The sequence below is a fragment of the Dryas octopetala genome, chromosome 1 (genome assembly GCF_963921425.1).
Source record: "Dryas octopetala chromosome 1, drDryOcto1.1, whole genome shotgun sequence".
Taxonomy (NCBI): domain Eukaryota; kingdom Viridiplantae; phylum Streptophyta; class Magnoliopsida; order Rosales; family Rosaceae; genus Dryas; species Dryas octopetala.
Window position 1 is genome coordinate 28,756,395 of NC_141366.1, and position 27,501 is coordinate 28,783,895.

At 36.1% G+C, this 27,501-nt stretch overlaps 1 protein-coding gene across 3 annotated transcripts; it reads left to right on the plus strand.

Moving 5' to 3' along the window:
• Window positions 1-828: 828 nt before the first annotated feature.
• NADK1 (NAD kinase 1) lies at window positions 829-26,915 on the plus strand. 3 transcript variants are annotated; one of them, XM_086230243.1, is made up of 12 exons: window positions 829-1,027; window positions 2,080-2,292; window positions 2,411-2,530; window positions 7,455-7,614; window positions 8,551-8,726; window positions 9,545-9,658; window positions 16,636-16,730; window positions 17,412-17,518; window positions 20,234-20,307; window positions 22,846-22,924; window positions 24,345-24,652; window positions 26,240-26,915. In XM_086230243.1, the coding sequence occupies exons 3-12, from the start codon at window positions 2,489-2,491 to the stop codon at window positions 26,546-26,548; spliced, it is 1,464 nt and encodes a 487-aa protein (XP_086086369.1). In that variant the 5' UTR covers window positions 829-1,027; window positions 2,080-2,292; window positions 2,411-2,488; the 3' UTR covers window positions 26,549-26,915. The 3 variants fall into 3 exon arrangements, with proteins under 3 accessions (XP_086086369.1, XP_086086367.1, XP_086086368.1); XM_086230241.1 differs by having other exon boundaries at window positions 2,139-2,292; window positions 7,477-7,614; XM_086230242.1 differs by lacking the exon at window positions 7,455-7,614 and having other exon boundaries at window positions 831-1,027; window positions 2,139-2,292.
• The last annotated feature ends 586 nt before the right edge of the window (window positions 26,916-27,501 follow it).

Below are 27,501 nucleotides of genomic sequence, written 5' to 3' on the forward strand. Positions count from 1 at the left end.
GTTAATTTAGTTGTAAGAAATAGCATGTGATAAGTGTAAGTGGCAATGAATCTAATTCACAAAAAACAATATAAAATTCGCTCATTCATGTGTGTCATGTGCTATATTGGTCGAATAAATTGACAAAATAAAAAATATATCATTGAATTACAATTATTAAAAAATATGTTCCATTAGATTCTAGGGTTAGACCACTAATAGTGTTGGTAAGATAAACAATCAGCTCAATCACTTGTGTTCCAAGACAAGATTCAAAAAGACAGATGCATTTGCAGAGGTGCATGTGCAAAATGCGGACAAAATTCAAAAAGACAAAGCATTTACAGAGTTGCATCTGCGGAATGCAAATGTGCAGAGTTATCATTACATCAACTTAATAGGTTAGGGTTCTTTACATCAAATTTATTAGTGGTTTGATATTAGAAGATAATTTACTATATAGGCAAAATTGACACAATTGAATCACAAAAATCAAAATATAATTTGCCTATATAGTTGCCTAAAATTGAAAAAGTGAGACTGAGAACAAAGGACGGACCACGGTGGTCCATCAAGTAGGAGATGAAATTACCTGTACTTACCACACGTCTCTAGTGTGTACTGTTTGGGTGGTTGGTTGACTGAGCAAGGGCAGAGTGGGTGGGTGTGGAAGATGCAAGTTTTATTTAATAGTTTACTTGCATGCCTTGCCTACACAAAGCTTTGACTTGCTACGCCTACGCGTTAATCGTGGGGCCCACCTAAATCCCACTCTCTCTCCAGACGACAAACTAGAGTACCAGACTGCAGGTGGCCTTGTAATCAAATCTTTGAATCTCTTTTAGCAAAAAAAGAAAAAAAAAACAAAGAAAAAAAGAAGAGAAAAATCGCTGTATCACTGTGTAAAAGACAAAGATGGTATACCGAGAATACTCCTCTTAACACTTCTGGGGGGGTCTTGAAGAAGGAGAAAAAGAGGGGGATCTCTTCCTTTTTCTTAGATATTTTCTCCAGCTCTGCCATGGCTCCTAGCAAGCCCAGTTCTACAGTAATCACCTCTCTCTCTCTCTCTCTCTCTCAATTCTACTGCAATCAAATATTGTTCATTTTCAGGTTTTTTTGTTCTTTTTTATTTTTGTAATTAGCGCTGTGAAACAATTTTCGGGAAATCTTGAGTTTCGAATTGTAGTGCTATTTTCGGTGCATTTAGTATTTTTAGGTGGAAATTAATATGAAATAGTTTTTTTATTTTTCTTAAATTTAACGCTTATATTACTCCTCAATTTTTTGGGATGATCTGTTAATCTGTTATTGCACTCAATGCCAACGATTGTACCCTTTTGTTTGCTAACTACTATTGCACCGATTTTGCTCGAGTGTTTGTGATTCTCCTTTAACTGAAGGAATTTTGACTGAAATGTTGGTCATTGTTATCTGGGCGACTTGGGATCAATCCAATCTTTGAAGGAAATTGGTTAATAGGGTTTTTTTTTTTTTTTTTTTTTTTGGAATTCTAAACCTATCCCAATCCCATGACACTTGACCTTTATTCTGCCTGAGCCAAGCCCAGGGGTGCTTATGTAATTTGCTGAAATCTGAAGAGACTAGATTTGAGTGTATAAAAAGTAACCACTGTGCAGATAAGAACATAAATAAATTATACATATGAATGAAAAAATGTAATAATGTAATCTTCTAATTATGTTATTCTTTTTCGTGTTCCTCCAATTATGTAACTCTTGAAAAACAATATAATTTATCTAGATAAGGAAATTCAATTGTACCCTTTCTCCATTGGGAATACTGATATTCGTATTGGTGGCATGACATCTATCTAACAGTTTCCTCTTCTATGAAGTCTGGAGTAGTGCTAACATGATTTTCTGCATTGATTGATGACTTAATTTATGCTGGTCTATTACCTATTTTTTCATGGTGTGGAAAGTAGGACGTATTTGTAGTGAAATGAATTTGTCATGGAAGTCCTACTGACTTTCTTCTATTTATCAACTGATGTGCTCTTGTTCTTCTCTGCTTTTATTAAACTCTACTTATTTCTGTATCATACAATAAATAACCCTGCTTGCTCTATCTTGTTAGCAAGATATCTCATCTCAGATCAAGCTGTGCTTGTTATCTGATATGCTTCCTGTGGACAGGGTGACGCAAGTGTTTCATGCTCACAGCCAGAGAATGGATTTCTCAATTCATTGTCTCTCTTAAGTTCAGAGAGGGCAGTGCAGGAACTTCTCCAACAACCTCCTGCTCAGGGAACAGATGACCACCTCATAGAGTTCTCAGAGGCTATGAGAAGTACGGTCGTTTTTTAAGCTTTAATTGCTTATAATAGTCAGTGAAACTATCTTTTGTACTAACCATGCATATCTTTATCATGGGATACAATGCTTATCTTACTTTGAACTTTCTCTAGCTGTTGCAAAAGCCCTGAGACGAGCCGCTGAAGGAAAGGCTTCTGCTCAAGCTGAGGCAGCTGAATGGAAACGTAAATATGAACTTGAGAGGGCGCGCAATCTGCATTTGCAACATAAAGGTTTTTGAATGATTGAACAACATGCATTAATTGTTATATGCTAGTTTCGTTCTTTCACATATTTGATAATGTAATTCATGAGGATGTAAAACACACTTTTTCAAGTATTTGATGATATTATTCTAGCTCAACTCATAAAAGCCTTAAACAAGTGCTTGAATTCATCCAGAAAAGTTCTTGTTTTTCCTTCACTCCTAGTCAACTAGTCAAAGCCATGTTATCTGTATGCTTCTTCCATTGTTCCCTGTTCAGGTTATGCTTCTTTTTTTTTTTGACCTTTCTTCATGCCTTGTAGGTCTTTATTAGTGCAAAAGCAATCCTTCTCAGTGCTATGTTGTTGGTCTTCATTGCACTTGACTTGCTTAACTATTTTAGTTCATATTTTAGTCTTCACTAATTTGGTCTTTAGCTTCTTGTAAGCGTTTTCTTTGCTTGTCATATCCTATATTCTTATCAAAGTCTGCATTTGGTGTAGATTTTGTTTCTTTAGTAATTGGTACTCTACAAGATCACAATTAGAAGTCCATTTAGTAAAAGATGACTTTTTGGAATGTCTTCTTTGACATTAGTCTAGCAATAAATGAATATTTATGTGTGTGTTTACTCTGGTAGATATCCATAACTAACAGACAGTGTAAAAACATGCTATTTCAATTTTACAGATAATATCCCTCAATTTCTCCTTATTGATAAAAGATAGCAAAAGTGGCAATTTGGTTGCAATAGATTAGTCAGAAAAGAAATATCCTCTTTCCTCTTTGGTAACCGAGGACCAAGCTGATTGGCCAAAGTTTGACGATAAAACCTTTTTGGTCCAAAGAGAAATGTCCATGGTAGTTTGATAGTTAGTAAAAAAAAGTGAAAAAAGTCAGAGTCTCTCTATGAGTTAATGTCGAGTTATTGAGAGTTTATGTATTTGGGTCTTAGAATGAATCAATCTGTTTTGAGTTCTTTAAGAGTTTTCTAGTCCTTAATGACTATGGTATTTTGTAAGTCTTTTTGGCGTTCATTCAAAAGCCTCTAAATAAGGCTCACTCTTGTAAGTCAAAGGAAGATTGGAATGGAAGAAAACTATGATTGTTCATTTAAGGCTTTGAGCCTTGTATCCTCTATCTACTGTCTCAACTCTTCTCCTCATTTCATCACATCTTGCTATCTTTTTTGCAATTACAGCAGCCTTAATAGTTCACCTGATTACCAAACTTTCTGCCATCTACAGTCCACTATAACCATAATATTGCACTATATATGGGGGGTACCTTAGACAGACATGCATATAAATATATATATGTATATATAATATTTATATATTATGAACAACAGGTCAGGTTCAAGGGACTCATATAAAAACACATATCTTTATACAATTTTTCAACCTTTAGATAATTCAACCTCTAACGGTTAAGATGCATTTGAATTTTGGAAGAAACAAATTCATTTAATACTTTTTTGGGCTTTGGTTACTTTGGAGTTCAGAGACTTTTCTTTTGCTATCATTTTGCTGGATTGGAAGGCTGTAGTGTCTTAGATTCTTGATGGTTTACGCTCTGTTTCTGTTCTGTTTAGTTTTTCTTTACTTTGAGTTTTACACTTTTACAGTTTCTGCGATAGTGGATAGCTTGTCCACTATGATGTACATTCTGTTTTCTTTTAATAAAAGTATGTTTCTTATAAAAAAAATTTAATACTTTTTTGAGAACATATTTTTCTCTCTCCTCATAAGGCTACATATCATTAACGAATCTATTTTAAATGCACAAATTAATTAATGATTTTCAATGTTAACGTGATCTCTTCTCTTTTTTCATTTTCTTTTTTATATCCTCACTTTTCAATATTCTGCATCTCTGATCATTTCCAAATTTTTTTTCCTCATTTCATCAATTCTGCAAGCTTACCCTTATTACCATCTTTTTTCATAATTTGAAGGAGGCATAAGAATCTTCTTCGCAAACTTACCATATATACCCAAATCAATAAAAGCAAGCTGGTGGCTATGAGCAACATATATTTACGGTTCCATCATAAAGGAAAATACCTTCTTTCCTTATTTCCTTGGGACAATGCAGGACCAAAAAGTAACTAGATCACAATACACCAACTAGGGTGATTTAATTTGCTCAACAATTAGAAGATATTTATTCTCATTTTTATAAATCAATTTGTTTCCAAAGAATACAAATGCTTAATAATAGGAGAAGAAAGTGAAATTTAATTATGTTTCCAAGAAAGCATTAAATTATTTGTTTCTTTTAAAACTTCAAATGCATCTTAATCGTAAGATGTTGAATTGTCTAAAGGTTGATAGCTTGTGTAAAATATGTATTTTTATATGTGTCCCTTGAGCCTGATCTATAAACAAAATAATATTTTTATTCTATCTATATTTAATCATATATTTTCATTTTTATATCTGTATTTTTAATCATATTTAATCATATTTTTCTATCTATATCTTAATCATATATCTATATTTTTAATCATATTTAATTCGATGTATATATATATATATATTCTATTTAATTAGATTTTCTTTAAGCACAATTCAAATGAATGGAATGTTGAAATTGTGGTCGATAGTCTGTGGATGAATGATGGCCCAGAAATGGTACAAGATAGATAGTTGGAGAAAATGGATCTACTGCTTTCAGTATAATGAACTATAGATACTTTGGTCACGAGATAAAGAAAAATGGAAGATTATCTTGTTCGTTGTCATGTAAATTTCATTCTGAACTAACTTCTATTCTGAAAAGTCTGTTAAAGTTTCTTCTTAAGATGTAACTCCAATAAACTAAACTGCTGTGTTTCAAAATGGCCAGACCTCTAGGAGCACTATTTAGGCAGAACAGATGGAAAACATGAGAATACAATAAAAGAACATGTGCAACATCCATCCAATGATAAACCCTTACACTTTTCCACACTGCCAAAATAAGGTGTACTTGCATGATGATGAATTGCAAGTAGACTCTCCTCGAAGTGATGTTCCTTGCTCCATCTCTTTCTTTAGGATCTTTATCACAATATGTAACTAAATGTTTTAACCTCGAAATCATCCAATATTTTGGATATGGATTTTATTCTTCTTCATTGCTTATAGGGTGCCTTTAGTCCATTCACATATAATTTTCCGATCTTCGTAGAAAATGTGAGAATACAGAAAGGAACATGCGAGCACCTATCCAAAAATACTTGCATAAATAAATGCCTAACTTCTTCATTACATAAAAAGGTGCGCCTGCATGATGAATTGCAAGTGGATTCTACCTGAATTGATAAGCTTTGCTTTGACTCTCCCTTTAGGATCTATGTTAAAATATTTAATTAAAAGTTTTAACTTTGCAATCATCCAATATTTGGGTTTTGTTCATTTTCATGGTTTATAGAGTGCCTTTAGTTCATTCATGCATAATTTTTCCACTCTTTACCATCTCATTAAGCATTTAATTAAGGCTTAATTGTGGTTTTACCACCCAAAGTTTGTGTTGATTCTCACTTTACCACCCAGATGTTTATTTGTCCCACTTTACCACCTACAACTATGCCCCGTGTCCCACTTTACCTTTCTCCGTCCATTCCATCATCCAAACCGTTAAAAATGCTAATGTGGCAAGGATTCTTGTCATTTCGTCCACTTGGACAAAAAAATAAATAAAAAATTCTCCTAAACCCTAAAGATTGGTGATGTGGCACCTACATGTCCATTGTAGACCTTTTTTTCTTATGTAAGATGCCATGTGTAAAAAAAATTAATTAAAAATATAATATTCTAAAACTTAATAAAAAAACAAAACAAAACCCATCTCCTTCCTCCCTCCCCTCCCCCACCCCAAAAAAAGTTCTCATATTTTTAGTTTTTAATTATTGTAATTAAATTTAATATTTTATAAAATATAAGAAATTTTAGTAGATTTTTTTGTCCAAGTATACGAAATTGAATGAAGAGAGGAAAATCTGCCCCTGCCACGTCAATATTTTTTTATGGTTTGAATGACGGAATGGACGGAAAAATGTAAAGTGGGACACGGATAATAGTTGTAGGTGATAAAGTGGGGCAAATAAACATCTGGGTGATAAAGTAGGAATCAAGTCAAACTTTGGGTGGTAAAAACACAATTAAGCCTTTAATTAACCAAACCATTGCTATGTATTTCCATGCATTTCTGCCTTGGTAGGAAACATCATGTTGGTGTAGTTTATTCATTTATTTTCTCATGTAATTAGCTAGACTGCACAGATTCTGTCAAAGAACAAAAGAAAGAAAAAAAAAAAGAAAAGAGCTAGGTTGTATAGATGATTTAACAGATTCTGCCCAGCCCCATACCCTTTCATGCAGATTGGAAGGCGGCCGTCTCTTAATTTTACTTTTGCTCAGGTTGTTCTACAATGTATTTGAGTTATTTTCTGACAGTTTTTGATGGTTATAACAGCTGGTTGGTTATGGTTTTTCTGTTTTTACTCCTTTCTCTTCTTACACTAACTCTCTGCACACTCTTGCACATGATAATCCTTCTAGTATTAATAAAATCTTTGTTTCCCCACAAAAAATGGATCATATTAATTTATTCCTTCTTCCAACACCTTTGCCTGCCTTTCTGATATAAGAAGTCGTTTTTAGGCTTTGAGGAAAGATCTCTTTTACATATGTTTGCATTATGCAATTTCTGCAAACATCTTGGTTTTTTTTGTTCTCTTTCCTTTTGGACGGGTTCTCCATTTTCTGTTCATTATGTTTATATGCAAAAGAAAATTTTCTTCATATAAAAGATAAATAGAAACCCAGAATTGCTTCTTATGGTTGACGATCTTATTGGCCACAGTTTTGTGTTGACTCCCTGATAGTTCTGCAAATAGTGAAAGCTTGGATCAATTGCTTGGTATTGCTAGTCTTGCTAATCAAATTTGGACTCATTATCATCAGATTGTGGGTATTCCACTATCAGGCTACAACTTTTATGAAAAGCTTCAAAGTTGGTGGACTCAAAGTTCTCTATGTAATGCAATGGGAACGATAGGATTTATGCTTCCATGTTTTACCTGCTTGGAAATTTGCAAGGAACAGGACAGGAAAATTTCTGAAGGTACTTGCTTTGTCTTATTCAAAATAAAGTCATTCCGATACTTCCATAAAGGAGTTGTGCACCTTCTCTAACAGAAGGCAATTCCCTTTCTACTCCTTTTTGGAGTCAATATCGAAAAGAAAAAGAAAAATATAACTTTCCTTGAGTGAGGCGAAGACAGGAGACTGTTGTTTAAGGTCATTTGTTCTAGTACAACGAAAATTACTGACTGCGCAATTAAGGAGGTATTGTTTAAATCAAGTTGAAGTACTGCAAGGACCAGGTGAAGGCCAAATATACAGCAAGGGAATTAATATTAACTGTCCCAGAGTAATTTCAACTAAGGTTTTAGGGGTTGAATAGCAATAATATAGTTCTATTTGTGAATACTTTTCCATAGTGTATTCATGTGATTAGTTTGCCTTTATTACAATATAATGTAATCAAACCAATTACACAGGCTCATATTATATTTTGTAAACACCATTAACTTTACTACATTCCCTCTGATGTCAAAAGTTTTCCCTTTGGATAACCTTACCTCCTATCTGGCTAAAAGGAAAAGAAATCTCAACTCCTATAATAGGAAGAATCATAAGTGGAAGGTGGCTTGGAGTCACTGATTGTCGTGGTTAGGTTCATCATTTTGTTGGTTAAAATTGTGTAGTTCTTGGATTGATTGTATTTTCTCCTAAATGATTAAATTGAGAAGCCTAAGGTGGTGCTTGATGTGGAGGTCTTTTAAAATGCAAAGATTTAAAGCTATTGTGGTTATAGGCTTTGGATTTCATATTTGTCCTTTTGTGCTTGATACTTAGAGTTGTGTAGTCATTCCAGTAATTCAGTGTATACTTTGTTTCACTTTGTACTAGCTTATGTGACTTTGCCCTCTGTTTCTTTGTCTAGTTATAGTTTTATTCATACCTTAATGCTAGGGATTTCTGGCTTATATTACAGAGCAATCACTTAGAGAGGATAATAATGATGAGGAGAGGACAGAGAACTTGGACAGCAGATCAAATGAGCAAACTGAACAGTGTTGTGGGAGGAATGGGATTTGCTCCCATGAAGTTCTTCGGGATGGTGAAAGTGATTGTGGTTCCAAGGTGGTTCCCAACAAATTTACAAGAAAGGTACCTGTCTTTTGTTTTTTTTTGTTTTTGTTCTCCTTCCCCATCTGTGCACTTAACAAATCTCTTGTTTGTTATAGAATACTGTCAGTTTCATTATATCTAATTTAATTTATGTTTAAGGTATCACGACATTTCCGTATAAAGAAAAAAGTATCACTACATTTGGTTATTAACCCCATGAGTTCATGTATCATTTATTACCAATTTATTATGAATAGAATTTAGTTTTTTTTTTAATCCTAAATGAGAATTTTAGCATATGGTCAAAATTTAGTGTTTTTTTGGTAAGATATTCTTGGTTATCATGATTAACAGTATGATATTTTATATTTAGGCTAAATTTCATTTTTGGTCCTTGCAGTTTGGGCCAAGTTCCACTTTTGTCCCAGTAGTTTCAATTGTTCTAATTTTGGTCTTGTACTTTACAAATTGTTGTGATTCAAGACATTAGCATTTTCGTGCATTAATTTGCTTGGTCCACCCTTGAATTGCTAATGGTTTGTAAAGTACATGACCAAAAGCGCACAAATTTGCCAATTTAATGGACGAAAATTCTAACGCGTCCTCGAATTGCAACAGTTTGTAAAGTACAGGACCATTTTTAGAACAATTAAAACTATAGGGAAGAAAGTGAACTTGGCCAAAACTACGGGGACCAAAAGTGAAATTTGACCTTATATTTATTCTACTACTGCTGTAGCTACTACTAATTGTATGTAATTTCCTAAATTTCTTTGTCCGTTGTAATGCATTGTGAAACATTATCAGTGCAATGAATTTCCCAGATTATATCATGACATCCATGTTTTTTGAGTCAGGCGTCATTTAAACTGTCATGGTGTTGCAAAGGTGACCGGAGTGACCAGCACAAGCATGACATTGTCTCTTTTGAAAGAGGAAACATAACAACTGCAGAGCGCAGCAGTAAACAGGTATAACCTATCCTGCCTATGCATGTTGCTTTTTTGTTTTGTTTTTGCCACTATGGTTGTGTCATTGGGGAAGATGCTATTATTCATGTTTTTCCAAATGTTTGCATATTTCTGATAGTCAACTGTTTTTTTTTGAAAAGAGAGAAACTTTTTATTGATCAAAACTCAGAACAATACACACAATGGACAAGATGTCCATTATTGAGAGAAAAGATCAAAAAACGAAAAAACATAGAATTAGGTCTCATAACGCCTAATCCATTTATCTAAGTGCTGCCCTCCAATCTAAAATTATATCGAATAGATATACCCCCCTGAAGTCACTAGTAACAGATGCCCAAAGGGATGACCAAAACACTACTCTATCCCACAATTCTTCAACATCTGCACCTCTATAATCCTCAAAAATTCTTCGATTCCTCTCCATCCAAATAACCCAGAAAATGGCCAGCATTCTGCAATTCCAAAACACCTTGGCCTTCTTGATCCCACCAAAACCAAAGAACTTTTCACTCAACAAAGAATAGCACCCTTCTGGCATTACCCACATTACCCCTGCATCTTTGAATAAATTTGACCACAGCTTTGCTGCTACAGAACACTGAAGGAAAACATGATCAACACTCTCCCCTTGGATCTTACACATAACACACCTGCTTGGAGATAAACAAACATTTGGCCTCTTTTTTTGTAGAATATCACAAGTATTTATCTTTCCAAGAGCTACTAACCAAGCCAAAACTCTGACTTTTGGAGGAACTTTTGCTTTCCAAATCAAGCCTGCCGGTAGAAAAAGACTACCATCGCCATGCCCACAAAGAAAGGTAAAAAAAGACTTTGAAGAGAAAAACCCTTTTGAGTCCAATTTCCAAATTCTTGAATCTCTAGTGGACGACAAATGAACTTTCTCAAGCACTAAGAGCAAGGATGACAACTCCTCCACTTCTAAGTCATTTAAATTCCTTCGAAAGCCCAGGTTCCAAATTGGCTGAAAATTAACTCCCCCTGCCATTTCTGCCACTGTTAAGCCATGATGATCTGACAGATTATACAGCCTTGGAAAACAGGTTTTAAAAGCCTCCTCTCCTCCCCAAACATCCTCCCAAAATCTAGCCCTTTCGCCGTTCCCTACAACCAGCTTACAGCACCCTATAAACTTATTAAAGCCTTTTGATATATCTTTCCAAGGGCTGCGACTTGACCCTTTCCTTACCTCTTTTGAATCCCAACCATTCTCGTGGTTTCCATATTTACTTCTAATCACTTCATGCCATAAGGATTCTCTTTCCAAAGGATATCTCCAAAGCCATTTCCCCAATAAGGCCATATTTTTTGCTTCCAGATTCCCTATGCCCAATCCCCCTGATTGCTTTGACTGAGAAACAATATCCCATCTAACCAGATTAAACTTTCTCCCTTCCCCAACTCCTTTCCACAGGAAGTTTCTCATTAGTTTCTCCACCCTTTTAGCTACCCCCTTTGGTATTTTAAAAAGTGATAAGTAATAAGTTGGGATACTCCCCAAAACAGCCTGAATCAATGTCAGTCTTCCTCCCCTTGATAAGAACGCTTTCTTCCAATTTTCCAGTCTTTTCTCTATCTTTTCCATCACCGGATTCCAGAAATTTGATGCTCTCGGATTACCCCCCAGAGGCAAACCCAGATACTTCATAGGCCAGGCACCCACCTCACAACCCCAATCAGCTGCTAACCTCTGCACTTTACTCTCTGCTGAATTAATACCCGCTATAGCACACTTTGAACGATTAATTTTTAATCCTGAGACTACACAAAAACAGTCAAGAACATCTAATAAATTCTGCCACATTTGCTCATCTCCAGTGACAAAAAAGATGGTATCATCAGCAAATTGGAGATGAGACACTTGCACTCTTTCCCGTCCCACTTTCAACCCCTCGATCAACTGTCTCTCCCTTGCTTTTTCAATCAATCGACTAAGCCCGTCTACCACAATTGTGAATAGGAATGGCGATAGAGGATCTCCCTGTCTCAAACCTCTAGAAGCCCCAAATTTTCCACATGGTCTTCCATTTATCATTATTGAAAAATTTGCAGACCTCAAACAGCCCACTATCCACCTTCTCCATCTTGCCCCAAAGCCCTTCTTTTCCATCATAAAGTCCAAAAAATCCCAATCTACATGATCATATGCCTTTTCAAAATCAATTTTGAATACCAGACCTTCAATTTTCTTCGTTCTCACCTCCTCAACTAACTCATTGGCCACCAAAACAGCATCCAAAATCTGTCTATTTTTCACAAAAGCACTTTGTGCAGATGATATTGTTGCACTTAAAACCTCCCGTAATCTGGCTGCCAATACTTTTGCTAAAATCTTGTAGAGACTCGATACTAAACTGATTGGTCTATAATCCCCAATTCTTAATGATTCCACCTTTTTCGGAATGAGGCAAATATATGTCTCGTTTGTAGTAGCATTAACCACTCCGGTTCTGTAGAATTCTTCAAACACCTTGAGCAGCTCCTCTTTCACCACATCCCAACATCTTTGAAATATTAACATCGTGAAACCATCTGGTCCTGGTGACTTGTCCTGACAGCAGTCCATGATAGCTCTTCTTATCTCCTCTTCCTCAAAAGGTCTTTCTAGCCACCTTGCTTGCTGATCTTCTATTGGACTCCAGTTCAGCCCATGAATTCTACTAGTTCGCCTTTTAGAATTATTATACAGATTTGTAAAAAATCCGATAATTTCATGCTCAATCAACTTCCTGTCTTCCACTATCACTCCTTCTCCTACTTCTAATTTTTCAATGTAGTTCCTCTTCTTCCTTCCATTTGCAATTGCATGAAAAAATTTAGTATTACTGTCTCCTTCCTTTGCCCATTGCACTTTTGCCCTTTGCCTCCAACGAATCTCCTCTCTAAAAATTAGCTGCCCCAGCTTGTTTCTGAGAGATACCCTTTCTTCTCTTTGTACAGGGTTTAACCCTTCTCTTTCCTCGATGCCATCCAGCTCCTTTATTTTCTCCTCTGCTGCTCTTTTCTCAAGTCCCACATCCCCAAACCCCTCCTTGCTCCACACTTTCATTTTTTGTTTCAAAAATTTCATTTTCTGCATAAATTTATAACCTTCTCCCCCCTGGAAAGTCTGCTCACCCCACCAATCCTTTATGTTCTTAGTCAATGATGGATGCTCCATCCACATATTCTCAAATCGAAAAGGAGCTGGACCCCATTTCACAGAAATTGTATCTAGTACAATGGGGCAATGATCTGAAATGACTCTAGGCATAACGGATTGCCTAGCATTTGGAAACATCTCTCCCCACTCCTTTGAGAAAAGGAATCGATCTAATCTGCAGCACACTGCCTCCTCCCTCATGTTCGACCAAGTAAACTTTGCATTCATCAAGTCCAAATCACATAACTCTGCCTCCCGAATAAAATCATTAAAATCCCTCATACTCTTGGTTTGCCTTCCCTCATTTGATTTTTCGGAGGGAAACCTCACTATATTAAAATCACCTCCTAAACACCAGAGGGGTCCGCAAAGACCAAAGAGCCCAGCTAACTCCTCCCAAAAAGCGTTCCTTTCCCTTGCCTTGTTTGGCCCATAAATTCCAGACAGCCACCAATTTTGTCCTTGGACGCCCTGTATTTTAATTGAAACCGTGAAAATTCCTATCACCGATTCCAATACTGAGACGGTCCTCGTGTTCCACATCACTACCACCCCTCCCTTTCTGCCCCATGCCGGCAAAAAAACCCAATCCTTGTACCTTGACCCCCAAATGCTACTCAACATTTTCCTATCGATTTCAGACTTCTTTGTTTCTTGTAACATAATAATATCAGCCCCACTTCGAATCAATTGATCTTTCACCACTCTCCTTTTATTGCTACTACCCAAACCCCTTACATTCCAGCTAACAATCTTCATGGATACTCTTTCCTTTCCCCTTGTCACTCCCCAATACCTTCTTGTCATAATTAATCTCACATTTCAAATTTTTCAACTCCCGTCTCCCTTTAACCCCTTTGCAATTTTTGCTTAAGTCTGATGGCCCCCTTTTTTCCTCTACATATGTAATTGAGACATCCATCTTTGCCAGCAACTCTCTCATTTTTTCCACAGAGGCAGACTTTTCTTCAGCATCAACCCTTCCTGTAATCTTATTTTCCACATTAGTACCCTCACTTTTTTGTTGATGGAAAAAGCCTTCACTTCTTCTTTTATAACAAAGTAATTTCTCCTCTGAGTCCAAGGCCCTGCCATCTTTTCTCTCTGATTCTAACACTTGTTGCTCCATATCTTCCCCTCTTTCTGCGATAGTTTCTTCTGCATCAGGGATCTTTTGTCCATTTTCAAAGTCGTCTCCCCAATTTTCGCTAAAGAAGCCTGTTAGGTTCAGATCCTCTTTATCCAGTATGTGACGTCTGTTTTCCTCCTCATCTGAAGAGAAATCGTCTTCCCCTTCTAATGCTTCCGACACCCCCGTAGAGTCACTTTCTTCTGATGATAGGCCAGCCCGGAAGTATCCCTCCTCATTCCTGCTGCCGTCAACCCCCAATTCCATATCTAGGTCATCTCCCCCCATCTCTTTCGCCTCTCTCCACACCTCGCCATCACCAGCTTGGTCTCTTATTTCCCCTAAATCTTCGATCTTGTCTATCATCAATTCAGCCATCATCCTATTGTCAGATCTTTCCTCATCATCTTTGCAACTGGCTGACTCCTTTTCTTCCTTCTCCATCGAGTCTCTTTGTACATGTCGTTCTTCCTCTAGGTCAAAATCTGATTCATCTTCTGTCTCACTCGGCTCCCCTTCTTCTAGATCTTGCAGTATTGGTTGCCCCTTTCCTTCCTTTTTTTCTTTTTCTTCGTTAGATCGTTTCTTCCTGTGAGTTTCTGCCCCAAAGGCTGCTGGGCTTATAAACCTAAATTTTGTAAGGTTTTTAGACCCAAATTTTTTTAGAAATCTGGGCTCTGAATTGTGAAGCCCAAAACTCATTGAATTTGGGCTTCTAGCTGTCTCCACTACTGGCCCATTTATACTGTGTCTTCTTTGTTTATTATTCTGAAAGAACTTTTCCATATGTGGGCCTTCAAAATCCAATACCCTTTGGCCCAAACCTAAATCTGGCCCACTTTTGATTTTTACCCCACCATCCTTATCTCCTCCAGAAACGTGTTTTACTGGATCACTGTCATTAATATCTCCTTCCCTTCTACAATTAGATTCCAAAAGACCTTTTGTCTCCATATTTCTGCAGCCCTCGGGACAAGGCAACCCCTCATCTCTTCCACATAAATTCAGCCTTGAATCAGAGAGCCCTTTACCCCTAGGCAAATCCTCATCATTGCGAACGTTGCATCTCCCCATCCTGTCTTCGATTCCCAATGACGGCTCGCTGTGTCTCAATAACTCTTCTTTACTACCCAGCCTATTCAACTTCTTTTGCCATCTCATTCTTCCACGTGTAATCTTCTGAACTGCTGACTGACTTTGCCGTGTCTTCTCGTCTCCTGCTCGTTGCTTCGCCGGATTGGTGCCATACTGTTGCTGGTTCTGACCACCTTCACCCTCCTGCCTCACGGCGGCTGAGATAGGCCGTATTTTGACCGCGAGAGCTCCAAAGTCTCCATTCATCTGGAAAAATTCTGGCAAAAGACCATGATTGTTCCTTCTTACTTTGATTCTTGCTTCAAACAAATTCTCAAAAGTCTCCGTTCTTCGATCGATTTCAGCCAGACCGCCGCAAACATCCCCAATTAAGGTAAAGATTTCCTTGGTCCACAAATTCAAGGGTAATCCTTCGACAGCGATCCAGCCTCCATAACTAACAATCTTTCTTTTCCCAATCATATGACAACTCAGACTCCACCTTGAAAGAACAAAGCCATATTCACCGTCAATGCATATCTTTCCAATCGTTTCTGCCTTTATCTCCTGTTCTTCATTTGCGCATGCGAAAAACGCCTTGTCGATTTGGAAAGGATTAAGGCAGATTTTAAACCCCAACACCGCCGCAACTGTCTTCTCAATCAAAGGCCATGGCAAATGTACTGCTTGTCTTTCACAGACCATCATGCGTTCCCATGTGATATCTACTTTCGTAGGTAGCTTAACTTTTGAAAGTGCTGTCTGAAGAGAACTGCAACTACTGCTAACCCCTCTTAATCTTTTACCCTGTGTTTCTGAGCTCCTTGACACTATTTCTCTGTATGTGATCTGTGGATTAACCCTTAGACTTTTATTAGTCAAGGCCTCTCTGCTCTGCCATTTCTCTGTCTTTGAACTTTGTTCTCCATACAAAAAAGCATATAAGTTTTCTTGCAGCTTCCTCCATCCGGTTGCATCCTGACCTTTTGGAATTATAATACTCTTCACCTGACCCTCTGTTCCGCACTGAGAAATTCTCAAAAAAGACCCATTCTTGTTGCTGTACTTCTCTATCCACAGTTGATAACTACCTCCTCTGTAGTTTTTGAAGAACTCTTTCCCCTCTACCTCTCTGGCTTCTCTTACTTGATTAATGATCCACGCAGCTCCACCCAAACCGATTGCAATTTGGTAACTCTTCAGCCGATTCCTCTCTGTAATGAAAATGAATTCACCCCTGGACTTCCTATCAATTTCAATGAAAATGCTTTTGAATTCTATCCTAAAGACTCTGGAAATGTGCTTGAGACCCTCCCTCCTCATTTCTCTTACCATTACTAAATATAATTATCCCTGCGATGGCAATATCATGAAGTTAATGAATTCAATAAGCAAGTGTGCAGAAGCTTTGACATTGTGCTGCTTCTCAAATACTTCTCAGGAACGGTTAACTGAATTTAGCAATTGACATGTGGGTGTTTCTAATGTGGAAAGGCTGCAAAAAGCTTAGCAAGTCCTGATGGAAGCATGTTTGATAGTCAACTGTTGATTTTAGTTTATTGGCGTCTCCCATCTATTTGTCTAATTAAAAACTCATTTTCATTTCAGATTTCTTTGAAGTGGGAATCTCAGCCACAGACTGTGCTTATATTGGCCAAACCAAATTCAACTTCTGTTCGAATTCTGTGTTCAGAAATGGTCAGGTATGGATCTCAAGATATTCTTAAAGTCTTTGGCATTAGTTGTTTTTGATATTATGTTAGGCTTGAGCTCTGTGACCTCCAGATATCATATGATTCAAGAATTGGCTTATAGATGAATCGTATGTACCCACTATGCTGCAACATCTTTCTCATTTATTGCAATTATCTGGGTTAGCTGTACTTATAAATAACTAAGTTGTCTTACAAATGATGTTGCTTTTTGTAAGCAAACAAAAAATATGTTGCTTTTTGTAAGCAAACAAAAAATATGTTGCTTTGCCTTGTATTTCATCTTTCTTCGTAATAAAAGATTTTGTTTCCTATCAAAAAGAAAAATGATGTTGCTGAACATTGGGGTGGGACCGTGGGGGGTAACAAAGTATGCGTGATATTAAGAGTGGTTGGGTAAATGTAGAATTTGTCTAAGGTTTGAAGGATTTCCTTGAAGAAAAGTGTAGCAAAATCAGTCATCTATTAGCAATTTTTTGTCATATAGTTTTTCAAAATAGCCCTGATATGCATCTATATTCTGAAATTCACTGTCATTCATGTTAAGTCTCTCATGCCAGTTTAGTAGGACCTTATACTTGCCTAACCTTACCCTTTTTGCATGCCTCTATACTTTTATTGTTGACTGTTGACAAATGTTATTATTTCCTTAGTCTTCATTTCTATTTCCAGATGGTTGAGAGAGCAGAAAAAATTAGATATTTATGTGGAACCACGAGTGAGAGCTGAACTTCTAACAGAATCATCTTACTTCAACTTCATCCATACGTGGAAAGACGGTGAGGACCACGAAAGATTGCTTATTTTCTATTATATATTGGAAGAGACTTCTCTTTTAGACTACAAGCAATAAATTTCATGATGCTCTTTATTAAACTTTCTTGTTTTCATTTACGTATACATTTTTGACATATGTACTTGTTTCTCTCATTGTTTATTTTATTTTATTTTATTTTGGAAGAAGTAAGAAATTAGAGGAATAGTACAAAGTATGGAAAGGAGGACCAGTAGTCCATCCTCAGAACTATATTAAAGAAAACAATACAACACATCAAGGAAAGAAAAAAATTAGTCCTTAACAACACTCTTCCAATAGGGGGTTGAAACCGAAGCCCATAATGAAGCGAACTATGCTATTCTCCTCCTAAGTATTTTAAATTCTTTATTATCTACAAGAAATTTTTGCTGTTATTTTTTTTTTCTCCAAAAGACCAACCATAGTATGCTTTCTTTCACTCCAAATGACCTATAAAAATTATTTCACTGTACATCTACACAATGATTTTACCCTTTTCGTCTTCCTAAATGCTCCAAAATATATGCTGAAAATATGTGAAGCTGGTTGAGGCAAAAACCCAGAGTATCTCCACTAAGAATAAAAATCTACTACATAACCCATAAGTCAACCCACATTCCCAAAACAAATGATGTATTGGCTCCCCTTGACCCACATTGCCAAAACAAATGGTGCATTGACTCCCCTTGTGGACATAAAGAAGGGTTTGACTGGCTTCATTGAACCAAATCTATAGTGTTCAATTTTCCATGAGCCAAAGACCAAGCTAAAAGTTTAGCTTTTCAGGAAGCTGGAGATTTCCAAATAAAAGCGTAAAGATGAAAAATTGATAAAAGATGACCATTGTTGAAAAGAAAATTTATGAAGCAAGAAGATCATTGTATTGCATATTCAAATAAAAGGACTACACTGATTTATATAGAATTCCAGGACATAAATTGCTTTGGTAATCAGCCTTTTAAATTAGTCCTTAATGTTGAAAAAAAAAAAACGAAAGAAAGAAAAAGGGAAAATATAGTGGTTTATATAGAACACCAGTACATAAATTTTCCGACAAATCTGTCCTAATGGTGTGCACTTAATTTAAGCTAATTCGTAACTCCAAACAATCAGTTCTCTTAGTTTAAGCTGATTGGTAATTACAAACAATAAGATCTCTTAATTTAAGAAATCGGCTGATCAGCGGCCTACACCTACGATACTTAATTTAAGCTAACAACCTAAAGTTTGGTTAAATGGCTTCTAATGAGCCTATATCAATGACACTCCCCTTTAAGCTGGAGCATAGCCTATCGACAACTACAGCTTGCTACAAATAGAATCAAAGCATGTTTGCGAGCTTTCAGAAAAACTTGGACTGCTTGGGCCGAATGAAGGTAATTAGGGCCCTTCAATCTTGTGCTACTCATAAAGCCGAAGAAGAGGGAGTCTTGCTGTCTGTTTGTCACCCATAGGGACTGAAGTAAATCAAGCCGAGAACTGAGATGGGACTGGAGCGAGATGAGAACGGAGATGAGATATGAGGGAGACAAGATTGAGATGGGATCTGGACAAGATTTAGTGGAATCTATGACATGGTAACGTGAGAGAAGTTGCTCCCATTCTTTTCTTTTTTTTGTGTGCTCAAAGTAGGATAAGTGTAGCAGTGGGTTTAGGTCTCAGAAGCATATATATATAGCTTTGATAACATGTTGAAAAGAAAAATTGAGAAAGGAAGAATTGTTGTGCTCCATATTTCAAATGAAAGGGGCATATTGATTTATATAGGATTCCAAGACATAAATTGTTCTGGTAATCAGCTCTATAAGTTAGACCTTAATCTAAGCTAACAACCTAATCAGCCATTAAGCTAAATGCCTAATAATCAGCCTACATCAATGACAATCATCAATCAACCTCTCAGATAAAGACTCCCAAGAAACAATTCCTGAAGAATTAAGGGACCAAGATCGGTTATCCTTTTCCATGTAAGATAGGGAGATAAGATCAATGATTGAAATCAAAGAAGAGAATTCCTCCACATCTGTATCATCAAGATTTTAGGAAAAACGAAAACCTCAATCAATAGAATTTCAAGAGGAAGACACTACAATTCATGGATAAAACCACCTAGAATTAGACAAACAATAAAGTCTAGGAAAATAGATCAGGAAAGGAACAGTATTCCACCACACGTCCTCCCGAAATCCAATCCTTTCACTAATACTAAACCAAACTCATATTAGAGATAAAGTCGCCATATCTTTCACAAATATGGCCTTCTAGGGGCCCTTAGAAGTCACCCCACCAGCCTTTAAAGAACCCAAACGTTTCATCCAAACCAAACATGCTTTTTATTACAGTGTGCTACAAAGATCTTGTCTTCATTCCTGTATGTGTGTCTCATTGATTTTGTCATGTTGGCCAGGGTTATGTATCTGTAACTGCACTTTTGTGTGTTTTTGTTGTGTTCAAGTGTTGACCTTATACAACATCTAGCCACACGCATATGTTTTTTACTTTAATTTCCGTTTATGGTTTGAGTGATAACAATTTGCATGGGCTTACATGGAAATACATTTTCATAATCAATGATTTCAGGTCTTTGTGACTTGTAAATTAATAAATAAATATGATTATATGTAATGATTTACTTACATAGTAATTATGTTCATGATTTTGCTCTTTACTGTTTAGAGTTTCATGTTTTGCTTGACAGAGACTGAAATTATGCTCCTGCACACAAAAGTTGACCTGGTGGTAACTCTTGGTGGTGATGGAACTGTCCTCTGGGTATGTACAAATAATGTGTAAATAAATTTACTTAAGCTTCACTTTAGTTTACTTTGGCCAAAAAAAAGAACATTAAAGTTTTTTTTTTTTTGAATGATATAAAGTCATCGCATGTCAGTGATTCTATACTATTACTAGAAAATGAGTTGTGCCATCTTTTGGTGCCTTTTTAATAGATAATTTTCCCTGTCAATGAACTAATAGCTGAGTTCTGATCCATATATGTTATTCCTTGTTGACTGATATTTTTAGTGAAAGAATATTTCAAGATGGTTGTTATTTGTTTGTGAAAGAATTTTCATAGATGTTGATAACTTGCCCAGCAAAGCGAGTTGTGTGCCTCAGGTCCTACCTCCTAATAACATGTACCCCCGAGGTCTAGTCAAATGAAAAAAAAAAAAAAAAGTGTAAACATATAAATGATGCTCTCATCAGGGGAAAAAAACAACAAGATGCAATGTAGGTGGGAGCTAAACATTAGTCATATCGCTAGTGTTTGGATTGCCATAACTATGAACATTTATCATACTTAATTTTAATATCTTAAGTTGTTGCTGTCTTACCCTATATTTGTCAGTTATCCAAGATCTACATCTTCATATGTCAGTTTTGGTTGCCCTGTAGATTGAGGGTTGCTTTTTTGTGGACTACTGGCACCTTGATTGTCCCCCACAGTTTTATGTTTTATTAATATACTCGTTCTGTGTCCTAATAAAAAAAAATGTGAATATTGATTCATGGTGTCGAGTCAATGTAAAAAGCTCAAAATTAATGCAGTTCACTGCAAGAAATTGTCATAAAACTAGAGGAAATTACCAATTTGGAACACTTATTGTTCACTGGTTTGGTCCACCAATTTTTTTTTTTTAACCATTATGATCCACGAACTTTTTGACGTTTGCCATTTTGGTTTATTCCGTCAAAACATCATAAACAGACGTTAAATGGAGGGGCTATAAAATATCCCCTGTTTTCCAGTTTTTTTTCTCAATTTTGACCCAACTTTTAACCTATCAAATATCCACAAAATTCATCAATCTTATACTAGTTTTGAAGCTATGAATCTCCTCTTCCCAACCATATAAAAATCATTCAAAGCAGAGCTATAAAACTTGAGATAAATGATCACAAAGTAGGCTACCCGAAACTGCCCCATTTTTTAAGAAAATTTCCATATTTTTGAAATGTCTTCCAACTTCAATTTTCTTCAAATTTAACACCTCAAATCAATTTTTTAGGCTACTAGAAACATGTTTAAAGTCTCTCAATCCATCACACAACCTCAAAAGGACCTAGAAATCAAAATCTCAATTAAGAACATAAAACCTCAAAACTGAAAAATTGATGAGTACACCCCAACCCGAATTCTCCTTCAATTCTCATTCATTTCCTAGGTTGTTTGGGTCACAAGAAGAAGAGAGTTTAAACATGTTTCTAGTAGCCTAAGAAATTGATTTGAGGTGTTGAATTTTTGAAGTTGGAAGAAATTTCAAAAATCTGGAAATTTTCTTAAAAAATGGGGCAGTTTTGGGTAGCCTACTTTGTGATCATTTTTCTTGAGTTTTATAGCTCTGTTTTAAATGCTTTTGATATGGTTGTAAAGAGGAGATTCATAGCTTCAAAACTAGTATAAGATTGCTGAATTTAGTGGAGATTTGATAGGTTAAAAGTTGGGCCAAAATTAAGAAGAAAACTGGAAACAGGGGACATAATGGACCATTTTGCCCCTCCATTTAACATCTGTTTATGATATTTTAACAAAATGGACCAAAATGGCAAACGTCAGAAAGTTCATGGATCATAATGGCAAAAAAGGTTGGTGGACCAAACCGAGACAAAGTGAACAATAAGTGGACCAAATTGGTAGTTTCCTCCATAAAATTATTTATGAATTGCTATGCCACTGTTGGATATATTAGACGTAATTAGTATGTGGACTAGAGAGATCAATTAATTAATAGAAATAGCAGACATGTGGTTAACTAGCATTCTGCATATTATGTACATCATTATTAACAACAGTGCACGTAAATACCTCAAGAAGAACCAAAGAGAAAGGAAACTGATGAAAACAGACTGAGTAAATGGAACAAGCACCTATGAGAGTGAAGGTTTTTTTTTTTGGGGGGGGGGGGGGGGGATGGGTGGGGAAGGACCCATTTATTATGGAGAGAGGTTAATATGAAATTGAAACAATGGTTAGTATTTATTAGGCCCAACTCCTTATTTGAGTTGTTTACTATGTGATAATTGAAAGCTTTTTTTTTTGTCTGAATTTATTTTTGTTGGGCTAACCAATCATTAATAAGTGGAAGCTTTTTTTTTTGGTTAAAACTATTATTTTAATAATTTCTTTGGGTAAGCTACTTATTCTACAATCTCAATCCCAATGGAGTTAATTCACTTCTGGGTATGAACTCTAGAACCTTTGGAACTGAACCCAGGCTCTGTTATTGATGGTTGTTTAATTTAATTGATTAAATATCTTTTTAGCACTTATATTGTGGGCGGTAACAACCATTTACTTTAAATTTTCAGGCAGCATCAATGTTCAAAGGACCAGTTCCTCCTGTTGTGCCGTTTTCTTTAGGGTCTCTGGGATTTATGACCCCTTTTCGTATCCTCTCATCATTTTCTGATACTCGTTTTTTTTTTTTTTTAATTTTATTGGAAAAGAAACAGAATTTATGGATCTTTTCAAAGGAAAGGTACACAAACAGTAGACAAGAAATCCACTAAAAGAAAGAAATCTTCCTACATAAGATTTAAGCTATAAGGCTGTAACAAAGAAATTATCTTTCCATTATAGCAAAATAGTTGAAAGGCATAGATCCTTGAATTCTATCGAGACCAAAACCCAAAGAGAGGACATAAACCTCACCCTTCCAAAGTTCCTCCACTCCCACTCCTTTATAATTATCAAAAATCCTTCTATTCCTTTCTATCCAGACCGCCCAAAGAACAGTCCCCCTACAGCATCCCCAAAAAACTCTGGCTCTCTTTCCTCTACCAAAAGCAACATTTATTTCGCTAAGGATAGAATGGCACCCAGCTTAGATCACCCAACTCACTCCAGCTTCCCTAAACAGTGTGCCGTAGTTCCTCCACTCTCACCCCTTTATAATGATCAAAAATCCTTCTATTCCTTTCTATCCAGACCGCCCAAAGAACAGTCCCCCTACAGCATCCCAAAAAAACTCTGGCTCTCTTTCCTCTAGCAAAAGCAACATTTATTTTGCTAAGGATAGAATGGCACCCAGCTTAGATCACCCAACTCACTCCAGCTTCCCTAAACAGTGTGCCGTAATTGAATGGTTAAAGGGCAATGAACAAACAAATGATCTGCATTCTTCCTTTTCATTTTGCACGTGATGCACCAGCTAGGAGAAAAACAACAATTGGGTCTCCTTTGCAGTAAATCACACGTGTTTACCCTCTTATGAGCCACTAACCAGCCCAAAATCTTCACCTTGGCTGGAACCTTTGCATCCCAAATTGCTTCAGCTCTATCAAAGGCAAGCAGCTCCTGAGTTAATCAGAAATATGAAAAAATATTTACATAAAAAGTCTCTGGGCTTCTCTAAATTCCACCACCTTGAATCCGCTCTTCCTTCAAATATGCGCAGACTTTCGAGTAATGCCAGCAAAGCTGAAAGCTCCTCTACCTCCGCTTCTCTCAAGTTTCTTCTAAAACCAAACAACCAGCTCCCCAAAGAAAAAGGCAAAAAAGCAAACCTGGAAATGACTAAATTGTGATATCTAGTTGGCCTGAAAAGCGGAGGGAAACGAGATACCATGGTCTGATCCCTCAACCAAACATCATCCCAGAATCTGATAGTTTCCCCATTACCTACCATCAATTAACAGCACTGCGAGAAAATACCCAGCCCTTCGGATAAGAACTCTTTGCTAAAACAGAGTACTGTAATTTTGGTTTTATAAATACTCTAAATGCTTGCTTGTCTCTTATGCAATATCTTATAATACTTGTTACTGTTCCTGTGTCTCATTCAGAAGTGATCTTTAACATATTTCAGACTGTGAACATTACCGAGACTATCTGGATTCAGTTTTAAGGGGTCCCATTAGTATCACGTTGCGACACCGGTTGCAGTGCCATGTTATAAGAGAAGCAGCTAAAAATGAATATGAAACTGAAGGACCAATACTTGTATTAAATGAGGTTACTATTGACCGTGGGATATCATCATACCTCACAAATTTGGAATGCTATTGTGACAACTCTTTCGTCACATGTGTGCAAGGAGATGGGCTAATATTATCAACAACATCTGGCAGTACTGCGTATTCATTAGCAGCTGGAGGATCGATGGTGCATCCCCAGGTATGTTTTTATACCATCTTTTGTTAGCTCTTGTTTACAGCTGGTACCAGAGATATTATATGGTATAATAGGGCCTGTAATGCCTCTTTTTTGGTTAAGTGGTATATATGTTGACTAACACATGTAATGCTCATAGTCTTGACACTACTTTTTGCATTGGAGACCCCACTTGGAAAAGCAAATGTTTGCCAAAAATGTGTTCAATATTTTTATTATAAGAAACATACTTCTATTAATAGGAAAAAAAAGGTACAATATAGTGGATAAGATATCGACAAGATCAAAAGCTAAAATCTTACAGAAAAGAAATAGACAGATCATAAGCCATCAAGAATCTAAAACACTACAGCCTTCCAATCAGACATAGTGACAGTAAAAGAATAGTCTCTAAACTCAGAAGAAATGATATACTTGGCTCTCTGCACCTGCTGCATGTTCTGGGAAGTTTCTATTTTTATTAAATATATGTGATATGAAAATATGCTAAGGAGAATAAAATTGTATCAAGAAATTAGTAGGAAACCATTTAAGTTCATGGTGAAAACAATCCTTTAATTATAGTTGACATCATAAATATAAATTATGTACAAAAATAATTACATAGGCACACATCTTGGCCACCTGTACCTCCCCAAAACATTTCTTCTAGCCATCCTATTGACACTTGTCCTATTTCTCCTTTTCGGCATTACAAGCCTTCTAATGTAATTTACTTGCTCTATGTTAACTATCCATCATTTGGGTGAACATTAGGAAAGTATAGTTTCTTTTTTCTAATTAATTAAATATTACTCTATAACAAACACCAAGTAGGTGTGAAGCACAAAATAGATTTCTAGTAAAAACAAACATTGTTTACTGTATCATAAATAATTTTTCTCTAATTTATATGATTTATTTTTAAAAATTATTAAATTTAGACTTCATAAGTACATTAGTAATCCCGTTGATAGAAAAAAAAAAAATAAGAATAAGAAATTTATACTAAAAAAAGAAAACTCACGTCTTAAAGTAGAGAGGCTTGCAATAAATCCGTAGTTGCATATTATTCAAAAGTAATCTTTCATGAAATAAAAGGATTACCCTCGAAAAAGGTAATCCAGTTGATATTAGATTAAAAATTAAGATAAATAAACTTATAAGAAAAAAAAAAAAAAGATAATTAACATTTCAAAAGAGAAATTTGCAATGAATCCATTAAAATTGTTTTAAAAATTTGTGATGCGTGTGTGAGCCTGCCCAACATATGTATTACATGATACCTTGGAACGTGCAAAGATAAGTGCCCAATACCTATGAAATTGAATTTAGGCCATAAATGATTCACCTAGAAATATTATCAACTTAGCCATAATAAATACTAATGAAAATTTAAGGGAAAGAAAGTGTTGACCTATCTGAAAAAAGTTCTGCACATTTTGAAAATTATTTACTCGAAGTTTTGCAAGTATATTTAAGGATTTCATTGCCTAACTTACGTCCCTTTCACCTTTGACGAAAGATGTTGCCATAATTGCTGTTTTATAGGGAAGAGATTTACCTGGTATGATTTATAGAAGGTCCTTGATTTGTTCTAAATAATTGCAGGTTCCCGGCATCTTGTTTACTCCTATTTGTCCGCATTCCTTATCATTTCGGCCTTTGATATTACCTGAGCATGTGACATTGCGAGTACAAGTCCCTTTCAATAGCAGAAGCCACGCATGGGCATCGTTTGATGGCAAGGACAGGAAACGGTTGGCTGCTGGTGATGCACTCGTGTGCAGCATGGCTACTTGGCCGGTCCCCACTGCATGTCAAGTTGATTCCACAACCGACTTCTTGAACAGCATCCATGACGGCCTCCACTGGAATGTGAGGAAGACCCAGTCTTTTGATGGCCCTCGGGAAATATAAAATACATATGTTTTCTTTTGTATATTACTGTTTCTAGTTCAGCAGATCTCATTAGAATCTAAATGTAACTTAAAGCCATGAAGAAGGGGAAAAAAGGGGGAGGGGGGTTGGTGGAGTCGAGGGTGGAAGAAAAGAAAATTATGAATTCCTTGTAATTATTTATTTTTCATGTTTACTAGCTTCCCCTCTAACGAGGAGCATATATGCTTTCTCCTCCAATAAGCTGAAGCATAGCACTTGTTAAATGGATGACGTAAAGATTAATGTTACTGTTGCCTTAGGGACTTGTAAACTGGACCATGATTACTGAATGAATACACAAGACATTCAAAAATTGTCAAATGCACAAATTTATACTTTGCTCTCACAGGCCATGCATTTTATTGCTGGACAGTGTTATAGCACTACTGTTGAGTAATGGTTTATGATTCATTTTAGTCTATTACTTCCAAAACTTTTGATAATTCTTACCTAAAAAGACTTTGGATAATGGGTCTCTTATTTGGCATTGCTCTGTACAGGCTGGCTCTCTTAAAAATTCCTCTCAAGCTTCGGAGGTTATACATAATAATTTTTCCATTGCTGCTTGTACTTATGTGGGACAATGTGGGGCACGTTTAGGGCCTATTTGGAGGTGATTCTAAAAGGCTTACAAGGGTGTTCAGATAATTAAAGATGTTTTTTAGGTAGCTTTTGGCAGAAACAACCTTTGAGGTTAGGGAAAATTTACAAACATGACATATTTTGATGGTTATTTCATTTCAAGACATTAATTTTGATTCGTATTAATGAAGGGCACATACTTTTATTTTGTGTCAATTAAGAACTTTGTTTTATCTCAACTTTGGTTCGACATTGGACCCATCAAAACTCCATCAAATTTAACAAACTTATACTTGCTTTAAAGTTATGCATCTCCTCTTTACAACCATATAAAGATCACTCAAATCGGA

Bases quoted from the DNA above. Each gene is read 5' to 3' on its own strand.
- NADK1 (XM_086230241.1), top strand. From the start codon at position 1,001: ATGGCTCCTAGCAAGCCCAGTTCTACA. The intron at 2,293-2,410 runs GTACGGTCGTTT...AACTTTCTCTAG, and splicing joins GTTCTCAGAGGCTATGAGAA to CTGTTGCAAAAGCCCTGAGA. The intron at 22,925-24,344 runs GTATCCTCTCAT...AACATATTTCAG, and splicing joins GGGATTTATGACCCCTTTTC to ACTGTGAACATTACCGAGAC.